General features: G+C 37.2%; 1 protein-coding gene across 4 annotated transcripts in view; it reads left to right on the top strand.

The window, feature by feature from the left end:
• Positions 1-13927, top strand: part of LOC136847636 (plasma membrane ascorbate-dependent reductase CYBRD1-like) — a 187840-nt gene that overhangs the window by 33714 nt on the left and 140199 nt on the right. For 2 of the 4 annotated variants that reach the window (XM_067119350.1, XM_067119352.1), the window contains exons 2-3: positions 5655-7523; positions 7767-8098. In XM_067119350.1, coding sequence (XP_066975451.1) covers positions 7272-7523; positions 7767-8098 — 584 coding nt within the window. In that variant the 5' untranslated portion in view covers positions 5655-7271. The remainder of the gene's footprint in view (positions 1-5654; positions 7524-7766; positions 8099-13927) is intronic. The other 2 variants (XM_067119351.1, XM_067119353.1) reach the window with 2 other exon arrangements.

Genomic DNA, 13927 nt, shown 5'->3' with positions numbered 1-13927 from the left:
GGTAAAGTACCCCATAGTGGAAAATATTACGAAAAAAACTAAGGAAATGAAATCATATTAGTGAATCACAAAACAGTAAACGAAATCAAGGAAAAATACGATAAACGTGCATGTGAAAAGATGGATAAATGATAAATATCTTCGATGATGATAGGAATAGTTATGTTCATAATATATTTTTTGTATAACTGTACTTACAATAAACGACGTGTAAAGTAATGTCAAAACACATACTGACATTCCATGTATACATACATGTGTATATATATATATATATATATATATATATATATATATATATATATTTGTTACTTGAGTCGGTCGGTTATTTTCTTTAATAATTAATTCATTGGAGTTATACCTCCTTGCTTCACCGAAGACCCACGTAATTCTGCCAGTGTTACAAAATAGAAGTTTATTTCACAACGACTTGGATTAATTAAGTAGACTTACTGGAAAACTAGCTTCAACAAAAGTAAAATAAAAGGAAATGGATCATTTACAGGAGCTCAAAATATTATTCCTAATCAGGACAGATACCTCAGTGCTAAATGTAATGATCGCAACAGATATAAGAAGCCTCTTCAATCACTATTATACAGCAGCTGAATGCAGCGAATGCTACCTATCAGCGTTTCTTTGTGGCGTGGATGAAGAGATTCGGAGCGAGGAGCTCTGATTAAATAATGCCCCCTCTCCCCTTCTGTGCAATATATATAAGGAGGAGGCAAATCCCCAACGAACTGTTGCAACCACTTAGACTGAACCGTTGCAAGAGGCGCCTTGTGGTCTTGTAAGGGCGCGATGAGTGTCTTCTGTACCAGTCTTCTCTCTTATTCCCACTCGACCAGGATGTGATCACGATTGATAGAAAAGGAGGCGTTTCATCGGTGAGCAACGTGATTTGCAGGGCTCGGGGAGCACCTTGTGAGGCTCAACACGTCAGCCAAATAGACCGATTGAATCGGGATGACTCGTGATGCGCGGCTTCTCAAGCAGCTATTTTGCAACATCGGCCAGCCGCATTCGTATCTCTCTCTCTCTCTCTCTCTCTCTCTCTCTCTCTCTCTCTCTCTCTCTCTCTCTCTCTCTCTCTCTCTCTCCATCGGAGTCTGGTGTTATTTTAATGGATCCTGATGATATAAGTTTTTGTTGGGACAGCAGCTAAAACTCACAAAGTTTACACCTTTTCTCTTCTCTCAGTAGAACGTTACAACATAAGATATCTTATATGCTCATACTTTTTATCAGAAAGTCTTACTGTACTGTAAATGGAGAGACTGACCGAGTCACAACTTACTCATGAAAACTGAAAAAAGAAGGTATCGGAGTAAGATGATTTGGAACTTTGCGCTTGAAACCAAAGCAAGCAAATGCCAACTTATTACCTCAAATACTGCTGCTGCTGCTGACTCTACTAAGACTGCTAAAGCTACATATGTATGGCAATAATAATAATCAAATTACACTCGTGGTCTAGACATTGAAAAACATTGCATCTGTAAATATAGGTCTAAAATAGTATTGATAGAAGCATGTGAAAGTTGTGCAAAGGGAAAGGTGAATTATTCTCAAGGACCTGAAAGTGTGTGTGCGTGTGTGCGTGCACGAATATTTCGCTAGCGAGAGTGCTTGAGCCCGACGAGTCAGTGCCAACATATCCTCGTAAAACATCAAAAACTTGAATTTCTTCAAATAATAAGTTTTACCTTCCCGTTAATTTCCGTAATCATTCACATGGGATTTCCACACTCGTCCCAGGGACAAGCGCCCGTGCTGGCACAAATTAGTGAATAAAAAAAAATTATTTGGAAAATAAAGCTCGAAATAGGGTTTCTTGACTAAACATTTATCCTGAATATTACCAGTGAGATGACTGCATGATTTCAGTCATGAATTTTCACGTTTATTCAGTTCTCGACTATTTCATTCAGTGTTCAGAGGTTAACGGCAGCTTGAGAGATAAGCCCACATCCATAAAAACAAATGTTGTAGAAAACAACGTTGATAGGTAACATAAGTATCTCCAGAGACTTCCCGATAGGTAACATAAGTGCGTCAAGGGAACTGTACAAGAAGTGCAAGTACTTCAGCATACCTTAGTTTAACCAGACCACTGAGCTGATAAACAGCTCTCCTAGAGAGGGCTGGCCCGAAGGATTAGACTTATTTTACGTGGCTAAGAACCAGTTGGTCACCTAGCAACGGGACCTACAGCTTAGGGGAGACCGGGGCTAGTTGGCACACTTTTTACAATTTTAGTTATTAGGAATAGAAAACAAACATATTTACAAAATTCTTATCATCATTGAAAAAAATGAACATTCCTCTTTATCATAGAGCAAAAAAAATTGTGGTTTGCTCTTAGCATAAGGTAACAGTAAGCTTTAGAAAAAAATAACTTTTTGTGCCAACTTACCCCGTATACGGGGTAAGTTGGCACACATTATGGGGTAAGTTGACACATTGATAATTAAAAGAAAATTACTACATTGCATTTAAATCAAGTAACAAAAATATATTCTGAATTTCTAAAATACAAAATATAAGGCATTAGTATCACTTCAGATCATCATCTGAGTTGCAATTGTGGCAAGTGTAAAATAAATCTTCGTCAGTGAAGTCTACATGCTCCCGAATGTCACATACTCTGCACTGGATCCACACTTCTCCTGCCTTACTTTTAGAAAATAGTTCTGTGCACACTAAACACAGGCTGTCTTCAACTGAGCTTTCTTTTGAATCAGCTCATCTTTTCATCTTTGGTGTTTTTTTATTCAATTTCTTTTCAAGCACTTTTTCTTTTTTTACTGATGTGTCAGTTAGAATAGCAGAACGACGTTTCCTCCTATTCAGCGAATTTTCCCTTTCTGGCACAACCTTAGGAAGTGGCCTCAGTTCTGGGTGAAGTCACTGTCTTCCCAGTTACTCCAGAAGAAGACGGTGTGGGTTCATTCCGCTCTCCAAGGTGATCAATTTACCGTGGACTTCTCCATCAAGAACTTTTTTAATTCCATTGTTGTCTGTCATATTACAAGGCTCTGTATCACGCTGATGACTGGTCTGAAGCCCTTGTGTCTCTTTTCGGACATCTCCCTGTGATCGATCTGTTACGTACACACCCATAAAATCAGAATCTTGAAAAAGTCTGCATTCAAAGGTGAAATTCCAGCATTGCTAAACCCACTGAAAACATTAGAATGAGTGACAGCAAGAGGTAAAGCTTTGGAAACTATACCAGGAATGTCATAGATGGTCATAGTTGATCCTGGATTACTAGTCAATCACGAATCACATGCGCTGTTAACACATTTCCCCAGAGGTCTATAAACACTAACATCCAGAGGCTGGAACTTGTGAGAGCACTCATCTCATTATCCTTACAAAATTCCAGGAACAAAACGTAAATTATATAAATAAATAGACTTGTTATTTTTATCAAATAACGTGGAGCAAGTCGGCACGTGTGCCAACTTGCCCCATTTTTTTTTAGCCAACTTGCCCCACCCCTACCATTTGGTACAAAAACACTTACCCGTCCATACCAAGAAACCATGAGTTATTAATTTTAATGGTATAGAATCTTTAAACCATAGGGAAAACTATGCAAGAACTGAAAAAATATTCTTTCATGAATGTATAGATATTATAGCAAAAAGCACAAAGATAACAAAATTTACTTACTACCGTCAAAATCAGACTTTGTCTCATAAAGTCGAGCTCTTACGTCTAATCTCTATGGAATTTTGTTGGTAACTGAGGAACCACGGGGCAATTACACAGTGTATGTATTCGAGTCATCTATTGATAAACATGAAAGTTATTTAGAGTGTGTCAACTTACCCCTGTAGCCAACTAGCCCCGGTCTCCCCTACTGTGGAATCCGAACCACATTATGGCGAGAAATGAATTTCTGTCACCAGAAATAAGTTGCTCTAATTCTTCATTGGCCGGCTGGAGACTCGAACTCGGGCCTAGCAGAGTGCTAGCCGAGAACTCTACCGACTCGTCCAACGAGGAACTAGTGCAAGTACTGCCCGACCAGCGAAGTATAACCTTGCGCGTCGGTTTGAGTGACAGTCAGGTAATGACTCTTCTTATAGAGTGCTGATCTCGGGGATCACGATGTAGCAGGAATTTCGTGTGTTTTCCACCCCTAAATATACCCTTATGTTCTCAGTACCCTCGGTTTTGTGACGACGTTTACGGAATACAATTTACAGATATCTACAGTAGATGTGTATAATTCGTAGCTGTGCAAAATAGAGCTTTACGCCTTGCAAGTCATTTCGTTACAGTATAAAATTCAGCGGCTCACGTACGAAAGGGACGTGCCGGGGCATTAAAGCGCGCGCTGTCTGTGTGACCCTTCTTCCCAGTGCATCTGTGAGTCCTGTCACTTAGTTTTGGGAAAAGAAAACTGTCCGTCAGCCCTCAGATCTTAAAAACTTCTGAGGCTAGAGTGCTGCAAATTGGTATACTGATCACCCACCCTCCAATCATCAAACATACCAAATTGCAGCCCTCTAGCCTCAGTAGCTTTTATTTTATTTAAGGTTAAAGTTAGCCATAATCGTGCATCTGGTCCAAGATTCATGGGCCGCGGCTCATACAGCATTATACCGAGACCACCGAAAGATAGATCTATTTTCGGTGTCCTTGATTATAAGTTGCACAGTAAACTCGATTGCGCCGAAGAAACTAACAGTAGACGGAAGTGTCTGCATTGAAAACATGAGCTCTTCTTCTTCTTCTTCTTCTTCTTCTTCTTCTTCTTCTTCTTCCAGCGACTGGCGCCAGATTCCACAGCCATTCGGTTTCTCAGAAAGGCTTCAGAGATGAGACTGCGAGCCCCAAGACTTATTTATTGACCTCGTAGACGGTGGTGCTGATTTAAAGCCGAGTTGGCCTTGCTCATGTAAAGCAAGCGTTGCACCACTCAGCCACAGCCACAGCCACAGCCCTCACTTCAGGTGCGATGGTCGATGGGTTCTGTACATACCAAAGCCAATTCTATATATATATATATATATATATATATATATATATATATATATATATATAATGTATCCTCGAAACGTCAGCGGTATAATAAACGGATAAATAATTCATGACGTCTCCTGCAGCTCTTTGTTCTATGTTCTATATAATATATATATATATATATATATATATATATATATATATATATATATATATATATATATATATACATACACAGTAGATAGATAGATATTAAATTCAGGTAGGAGGAAAGAAACATTTCCCCAGCTTTTGGGTATTTGGGTATTCACATTATGTGTCATTCACGCTCTAAGTACACATATGGAAATGATAAGTTTCTATCCGTTTTTTATTTTTAAATGACGATGCACATTGCGGCGCGGTGTTGATCACTCACTTCTCTCTATCTGTCAGTTGAGAAAGAGAGAGAGAGAGAGAGAGGGAGATTGTGTAGGGGTGGGGGGAGCCTTTCTTACCCAAGGCATTCTCAAGATATGGAATCTTGTGCCCCGACACGAGTTGGTGGCAACTTTGAGAGCTCCACTCTTTCTCGTCAGTGACTATATTACTTTTATTTGCCTTTCCTAGTATAATTATCTTTTGTTCGTGTCTCACATATTTTTAACCGACCTTTTTCCCCCTTTTTCCAGAGAATATTCGAATAACCTGAATGTTTCTGCGCAGAATGGTAAAGTGGGATGGCATTGGGTGCGTTCAGAAGGCGACTCGCTGGAAAAGTGAGAAGTGAACGCGGCCATTTCAGAGACAATTAAAAAAAGAAGAGAAATATCGCCCTCTGGCCGGATCATCAACAACACCTGGCGGTGTGAGAATGTGGGCAGATGGTGCTTGTGGTGGTGCGCGGTGCCAAAAACGTTTAACGTCTAATCCATAGACTCTCATAACGTCACAGGTGCGAGGAATATAAGGAGAATTGGCATCGGGAAATGTCGCTCTCTTAGTGCCACGCATATGGAGTCAGTCAGAATCGAGAATCGGCTGGCCAAGTTTCAACCCTAGATTTAGATATTTCCTTCAGTCTGCGGAAAAAAGTCAGCGAGCGTGAGGCTTCCTGGCACGCATTCTCCCGTCCCCTGAGCGCCTGGGATTTGCTAGGTGAAAAAGAGGAGCCAGGGAAAGGTCACATCCCCCCCAGAGGACTGACAATTGATTTTGGAATGCCTTTTTTTGTCGTCAAGAATATGAAAGGAAATGTCAATTGTAAGTGTATTTAAATAAGCTCCATCTCAGATCTCTGTCGAGCGAGTTTACAAATCGTTTTAAAATGATCTTATAGAGATAAGAAGTGTCAAGTTTATAAACTGATCACTGACTTATTGTATGTTATTTAACAGTACGGTAATTCAATATATATGCATATATATATAGCCTATATATATTAAATTTAGTGGAAAGATAGAGGTTGGTGTATTATATAAGGTCGAGAATTCAGAAACACTACATATAGGTTTTTGTATTATAAATAGCATTTATGATCATATGTAACCTGTACGCCTCAGAGAAACACAATTCCATTAACAGCAACGATACAATAAGGACCCAGCCTAAAACCATTCCTTTAGCCAGTCACCCATTCATGTATAATAATAACGTACAACTCGCGACGAAAGTCTCATCAAATTAGTTGAGGATCCAATAGCTTTTGCTTATGAGCTCTTTCGCAAGTCTTTTTGAAAACTTACCAGGCCACCAACTATTTTTAGACAGCAGATTCTTCAAGAAACTATATATTTTGTATAGATTGTGGCATTTTGTGCCTGACGTAGATTTGAATTGTGCGCACCATATTTAAAAAAAAAAAAAAAAAGAGCAAGGGGAATCTGAATAGGGTTCGTTAGATCGCTTGTCAAGAAAATGTAAGTAACGTTTGCTAGTCAAAAGTAGTCCGCGTGGTTGCAGACGCTGAGCGTATTATGCAATGAAATGAAGAAATCCTTTACCACATTAGGGTATACTGATTAGGAAATTTCATCGAGAAATGTGCTTAGGAAATATTTTCGGAATTTAGTATATTATTTTATTCGTAAATTTCAATAACAAGAAAAGGTCCTCATGAATTTCAGACCCAAATTTAGAAGCAAAAGTATCAGCAATCTATCGCAAGGGTCCGGTTTTCTGTTACGAAGGTGATCTGAAATGGATTAGCAAGCGTCGGATTGCTTTGGAAAAACTTTGAAAGTATTTTTTCATTTGGAAGGCTGTTGTTGTTGTCCTTCTAGTTTAGTGGAAAGCAAAAAGAGTGAAAAATGGATAGAATGTACAGGAAGGACTCGACCATATCGTCGAAAATCTCCGAGTACGACAACGTCCCCATCCTCCCTCGGAACTACTACGACCATCAGTACAGGGATCAGGACGACTTACTGATACCCACCAGCAATGCTCACATTACCCCTGCCAAGACACCCAGGCCCGCCCCTAGGTACCACAGTTTTCCAGTGGACACTGCCCCACCGGTGCCTCCTCATCAGGTTCCCTTAGTCAATTCCCATGATCAAGTAAGTGTCATTTACTCTTCCGTGACCTGTGGAAGAGTCTTTTTTTTTTACTTCCCCATTTTTCTTTCGTCATCTCAGTTTACGAATTTTGTGGAAAGTAAAAAAATTTCATGTTGCAGATTAGCAATGAAATGGCTCAGACTGTAGGAGAACATGATGCTAATAGAAGTCTCTTCATTGCTGGTCATTGATGCTTTATTTTGTTGTATATTAATTTTTTACTATATATTCTTTTTGGTACAGACCAGTCCCTCACCGCACCATCACACAAACGGCGGCTCGTCTGTGGAGAGTCACACCCCTCCGGAGCATAATCAAAAGCCAAGCGCTTTCCCTCTGGAGCAAGAAGACTATGACAGCCTGGATGCTCGCCTGGTGATGCAGCATAGGAAGATGCTGAAGCAGAAGAAGGAGCAAGAGGAACTTCAGCAGAAATTACAGCAACAGCAGAAACAGAACCAGCACACGCAGACCCCACTCAGTCCTCAGGACCAGCCATCGGAGCAGAAGACGACTCACCATGGGCAGATCACAAAGTCCCCTTCGTCGGACCAAAAAATAAAGCAGGAAACAGGGTGAGTACACTCAAAGAGAATTCATTACGCCAGGCAGATTTGTAGTCGTGTGGTAAATTAAGAGTTTTCCCTCTTCGCTTTTGTCTTTCCATTTGAGTTTGGTATGTTTTTTCAGTGTTCGAGTTCCATCCGTTTTAATCTTTATTATTCATTGCCAACATAACAAGAGTCCTCAGTTCTACTTGTGTACCAAGCAGCATGAAAATTTGTTGAACCAAGGCAGGCTGTCGATCACATTATGTCACAATTACTGCATTTAAAGAAATGTTTCGGTGGGAAAGATTTCTAATTAGGAAAAAAAGAAAATTCTTGTTATTTATATATGTCACGAGTGAAAAATAGCTATATATATATTATATATATTTATATATGTATATGTATATGTATCACTTAAAAATTCCCCTTCAGTGATAATTCCCCATCAGGGATATTCCCGAAGTAGCATGAATTGGATATTAAATGACATTTGTAGCTTCATGATATATATATATATATATATATATATATATATATATATATATATATATATATTATATATATATATAATATATTTTTCATGATGTTGCCTTGTAATATGTATATCCTCCTATAGTTTTGATATATTTACTCTTCTCTTTATCATGTGTTATGTCTAATAATAGTAGTTATTGAAATATTGTATGTAGTGTAGTGTCAGATTTCAAAAGATTTAGTGATTTAGATAACTTAACAGCATAATTTAGAATTAATGATATCTTTCCTGATAATAGCGTAGTAGCAGGAGAGAGAGATTCGAGTTTTAGACCAGATGTGCCATCTGTCATCAGTTCAGACAAGAGGGTGCTTTGTTTTGGGTTAAGCGCTGACAGGCCGGGAATAACAATCACTGCTCCATTCTGGAAACCAACCTGGGTTTTTCGTTTTGTTTTTAAAACATGCCAATCATAGTTAGCCAGTTGCAATCTGTTTGATCATGTAACTATTTCTGTAAAAGTTTTGTCTCAAAAGAGAAGACGAAGGATTTTGCAAGTTACATGTATTCAGTAACATTTTCTGGTAAAAATGTGCACCTTTAAGGCCTGTCCACACTAGGAAACATTGTTTGGAAACAAAGTTTGCAAACAGTTTGGAAACAGTTTGCAAACAGTTTGGAAATTGTTTGGAAACAGAGTTTGCAAACAGTTTGGAAACTGTTTGGAAACAGTTTAGAAAAACTTTTTACTGTATATTTGTTTCCCATCCAGAATGGAAAACATTTAGTGTTTCTGTGTATATACACATGTATAATGTACACACACACACACATATATATATATGTATGTATGTATGTATGTATGTATACGTGTATATATGTATGTATATATAATTACATATATACACTTAAACATTCATACTTATACATATGTATATATGTATATGTACATATACGTACACGCCAGAAGCTAGTCAGCATGACACGCTCCTTTCCCTAAAAACTTCCTCAGCCGTCTCTTTTTCTCTCGCTTATCCCTCCTTGAGTGCATTAAAACTGCCAAGTAAAATACAGAGGCTACTGCACCAGCAGGCATCCTCACGACAACTGAGGTCTGGACAGGAAACATTGTTTGCAAACAGTTTCCAAGCTGTTTGGAAACGGTTTCCAAACTGTTTACAAACAATTTCCAAGAAACTGTTTTCAAACAGTTTGCAAACTTTGTTTCCAAACAATGTTTCCTAGTGTGGACAGGCCTTTAGAAAGATATGAACAAATATTGCCCTGAAGCACATGGCAATTGCATCATGTTTAAGACTGCATCGCTCTGATCATGTATTGTCCCGATTGCATTCAAAATGTTTTGCTGGAAGTGACGTCACCTCCCATTTTCTAGAACCTTCCCTTGTATCTTGTTCCCTAAATGCCTTAATGACGTCACTTAAGTGTTTCATGTGCTACTGGAATCCTCAGATTTACTCACCTTATATCAGAGACCATTCATATTGGTTCTCTCTCTCTCTCTCTCTCTCTCTCTCTCTCTCTCTCTCTCTCTCTCTCTCTCTCTCTCTCCAAAAGAGAGTAATTATTAACCTAAAGTGTTGGTATGCACTAGTAATAGTCTTAGCTTTCGAGATCTGAGTGTAGGAAACATGTAAAAATTTGATAATGGCGCCAAAATAAAAAGTGTGTTTTGTGAATCTAAAGCAGCTGCAAGTGATTTTACAAAGGTTTTCACAAGCTTGTGTAAGATAAAGTGAATTTTACTTATTATTACCATAGTATAATAAGGTATATTGAGAGAATTTTTACCCAAGTGAAATTATTATTGATACATCTTTTGTGTATTTTTGTGTTCTTGTGTTTGCAATCTCTTGATTTTTCACATTTTGTACATTTGTGATTTAACATTTATTTACTTAGCATTTTAAATATTTCTTAATAATTTAACATTGCGTATTTGATTTGATTTTCATTTATTAAGATTTTCTTTTCAAATTTTGAGTAATTCTTGATAGTTTAAATTTTGCTTGATTAATTTAATTTCTTGATAAATTAAAGTTTTGTGATTTAGTTTTGTTTAATAATTTAACTCAAGAGTTAATTAGATTTTTGTGTTGTTTCCAAGTAATAGTAAATTTTTCAGATTGTGAATTCTAATTATAAATTTTTAATTTAAAAGAAAATTTTTGTATTTAAAATTTTAAAAACAGTGTTTATTGACCGCCAGTGTATAGGATTAATGGTGTGCATAAGGCAAAGTGATAAACATGTATTGTTCCTTTATTTTTGCTGAAGTGAATTAAGACCAGGGAAACAGTTAAAGATGTTTGATGGAGTGATGCCCTTTTACTCTAGTGTATTTCCTGTTTAATTTTGATACCTCACACTAGTCTTGATAAATTTGGTTTGATTTTTCATGTGATTAATGAGCTTTTTAAGGGATCACTATAACCTTTAGAGTACTCAGTCGTAGTTCTTATTGTTATGAGAGTTCAGGTATCTGGCTGAAGTGAGGTAAATTTTCGAAATCTGTGATTAGTTGTATAATAACCAGGTACTTGGTACACATTGTGACATATATATATTGTGTGTGTATATATGTGTATGCATATGTATATGTTTACATATATTTATATATATATAATTATATAACATATATATATATATATATATATATATATAGATATATATATATATATATATATATATATATATAGATATATAGATATATAGATAGATATATATATATATATATATATATATATATATATATATATATATATATATATATATATATATATATATATATATATATATATATATATATATATATATTGACTGAGCAAGGAAGTGTTGGCAGTCGCGGCCAGTTGTTCAAAGAAGCAGTAATCGATTAAATATCGTTGCATGATTGATGCGCTCATGACTCATCTGAATGGCAGTCTCTTTCAGCTGCAACAACCTGTGGCTTGGGCCTGAATATTCATAGGTATTATTCAGAGTACACTTTCATGATCTACTTTCGTAAGTCATGTCTTGGTGTTGTTTTTCACATTTTACAGAAACATGTTGCTTGCAGTTATCGTCACTTACTCAGTTGATATTGAGACTGTATATTTCAAAAGAGCTATTCAAGTCGGTCAGATTTGGATGACAGAAAAGATGTGAAGTTCCGGTACTCTGTGGAGGGCACTGGAAAGACTCTAACTTTCCCTTATATTTATTTACTATATTGAAATGGAATGTGGTGTATTGTGGCTATTCATCTTCATCCGCTGTCATTCTAATTTCCTCTTCCCCTGTAACGAGTTAAGGAGGATAGGGAGGAACTAAGGGGTGCATTTGTTGTGTTCGGTTAGGCGTATGCTGTCAGTAAATGCGAGTAATTATGGGAATAAGTGTGTTTAGAGTTTAGTCTGTGATTCTTTGTTACGCATCATCAAGTCCTCGTCGGAGATTACAGCCTTTTGATTTTCATTTGTTCCTTTGAGTTCTTCCCACCTAGCTGTCCATCTTCTTGAACTTTCCCTACCTCATATCTTACCTCTCATGTTAGGGTAAATCGATAGTTGGCTCACTAGTCGAGCTAAACTATCTTACGATAATAGCAATAATCCTCAGTCATTAGTGAAATATGAATTTGCACGTTGTCTTCCTGGGTTTTATTCGCACGAAAGTTCGAAGCTGTGCGGTGGCAAACTTGAGTAATATAATCCTCTCTCTCTCTCTCTCTCTCTCTCTCTCTCTCTCTCTCTCTCTCTCTCTCTCTCTCATGTTCTTGTAATTCTCTTCCTTGAAAAACGGTTCTCAAAACAATAATTTTTATCCTTTTATGGGTCTTTCTTCAGACACTAATAAAACTGCTCGTTGGAATTCTTCTCAGCGCTATCACACTCAGAGTGGAAACCGAGTCATTTTGGGATTATTCAGAATAGTTTTTATTTATTTAAAATCAGCTCACGACGGCACGGGAGGAAATGATGATGGTGATGATGATAATGATGATTGAGGCATGTCTTGAATCTCCTGAATCCCAGTGGGGTTGATGTTGGCTGTATAGAACAGTTGCCCTGAAAATCGGTATTCATTTTCTATATCACGTAGCGGAGTCTCAACATTTCATTTTCTTTTTTTGTTAAGTAGATTAAATTGAGGATATACTGAGCAAAACAGGAAACCTCTGGTCTACTTCAGTTTTAACTCCTCCTTTGTTGATAACATTGTATTTGTGATCTACTTAATCTCTTTTGGAATGATTATAGGGATATTTTACCCATTTTTCTTTCTCTTTGCCTTGAAAAGAATTTTTATATCATAAGTTAGCTGCTGTATAGGCATTTTTAAATGTTGCAGATGAAACAGTGTTAATCCAAACGTCAGTTTAAAGCAAAATACAAACGAGAAAATGCATCTGAATGGAAGCAGACTTCAAAACTGCATATTTCCCTTTACCTGTTCTTCTAGACTAGAGAAAGGCTGGAATCCCAGCCATTCCAAGGTCAGTATAATAAGTGACTTTTCAGACTTGCTCGTCCTTACTGTCTTGTCAAAACAGTGAGCAAAGAATAAGAGTTGCTATAAATTGTTAGTAAATGCGATTTTATTTTTCGTGGGGGGTGGGTGGTTAACAGTGCCTACTGACCAACACAAAAAGACATATTATATAAAAATGTTTCAAGGTTTAAAGACTATCTTGTTAACCACTTTCATATAAACTAATAAAAATTTTAGTTTAAATTGGTAATTGTATCTTAGGTACCTTCCACAATATCGAGGATTAAACATGACATTCATTTCACCTTGGCAATAACTTAGGGTAGTAAGAAGGGCGTTGGATTACGCCCATATTTTCATTAACAGCTATGAAAGAAAAGTAGCTCCGATTTTGACCTTGCTTAGCCAATTTCCCAAATGGAAGTAAAGCCCGGAATGCCCAGATGACCAGCTGCGCGAATTTTAAACCTGGCCAATCGTATGCATCAGGATTTATAGGAAGATACAAAAGGAATCTGGTATTTTTCTAAAGACATAAGACCTGCATAGACAAGTGAGCATAGTCAGTGTATTATCTAAAAAAAAAAAAAAAAAAAAAAAAAAAAAAAAAATGTAGGGATGTGACGATCTCACCTGCAAGGAATCCCCCCCTCCCCCATCCAACCTCTACTGCAAACTTGTTCCGTAATTCTCATTTTGAAAGGTGCTCTAACAGACACTGCATCATAAGAGATTATAAAAGGCTGGTCTTATCGGAAAACGGGATTACCGTTTGAGGCATGTATTCTTATATAACGATCAGCTCATGAGCATTTTTTATCGCATCAGTCGATATTTACAAACCTAAATGAACATTATTTTAAAACAAATGATGCAAAGAA

Source organism: Macrobrachium rosenbergii, chromosome 17 (genome assembly GCF_040412425.1).
Source record: "Macrobrachium rosenbergii isolate ZJJX-2024 chromosome 17, ASM4041242v1, whole genome shotgun sequence".
NCBI lineage: Eukaryota > Metazoa > Arthropoda > Malacostraca > Decapoda > Palaemonidae > Macrobrachium > Macrobrachium rosenbergii.
This window is presented reverse-complemented; position numbering and strand designations above follow the sequence as displayed.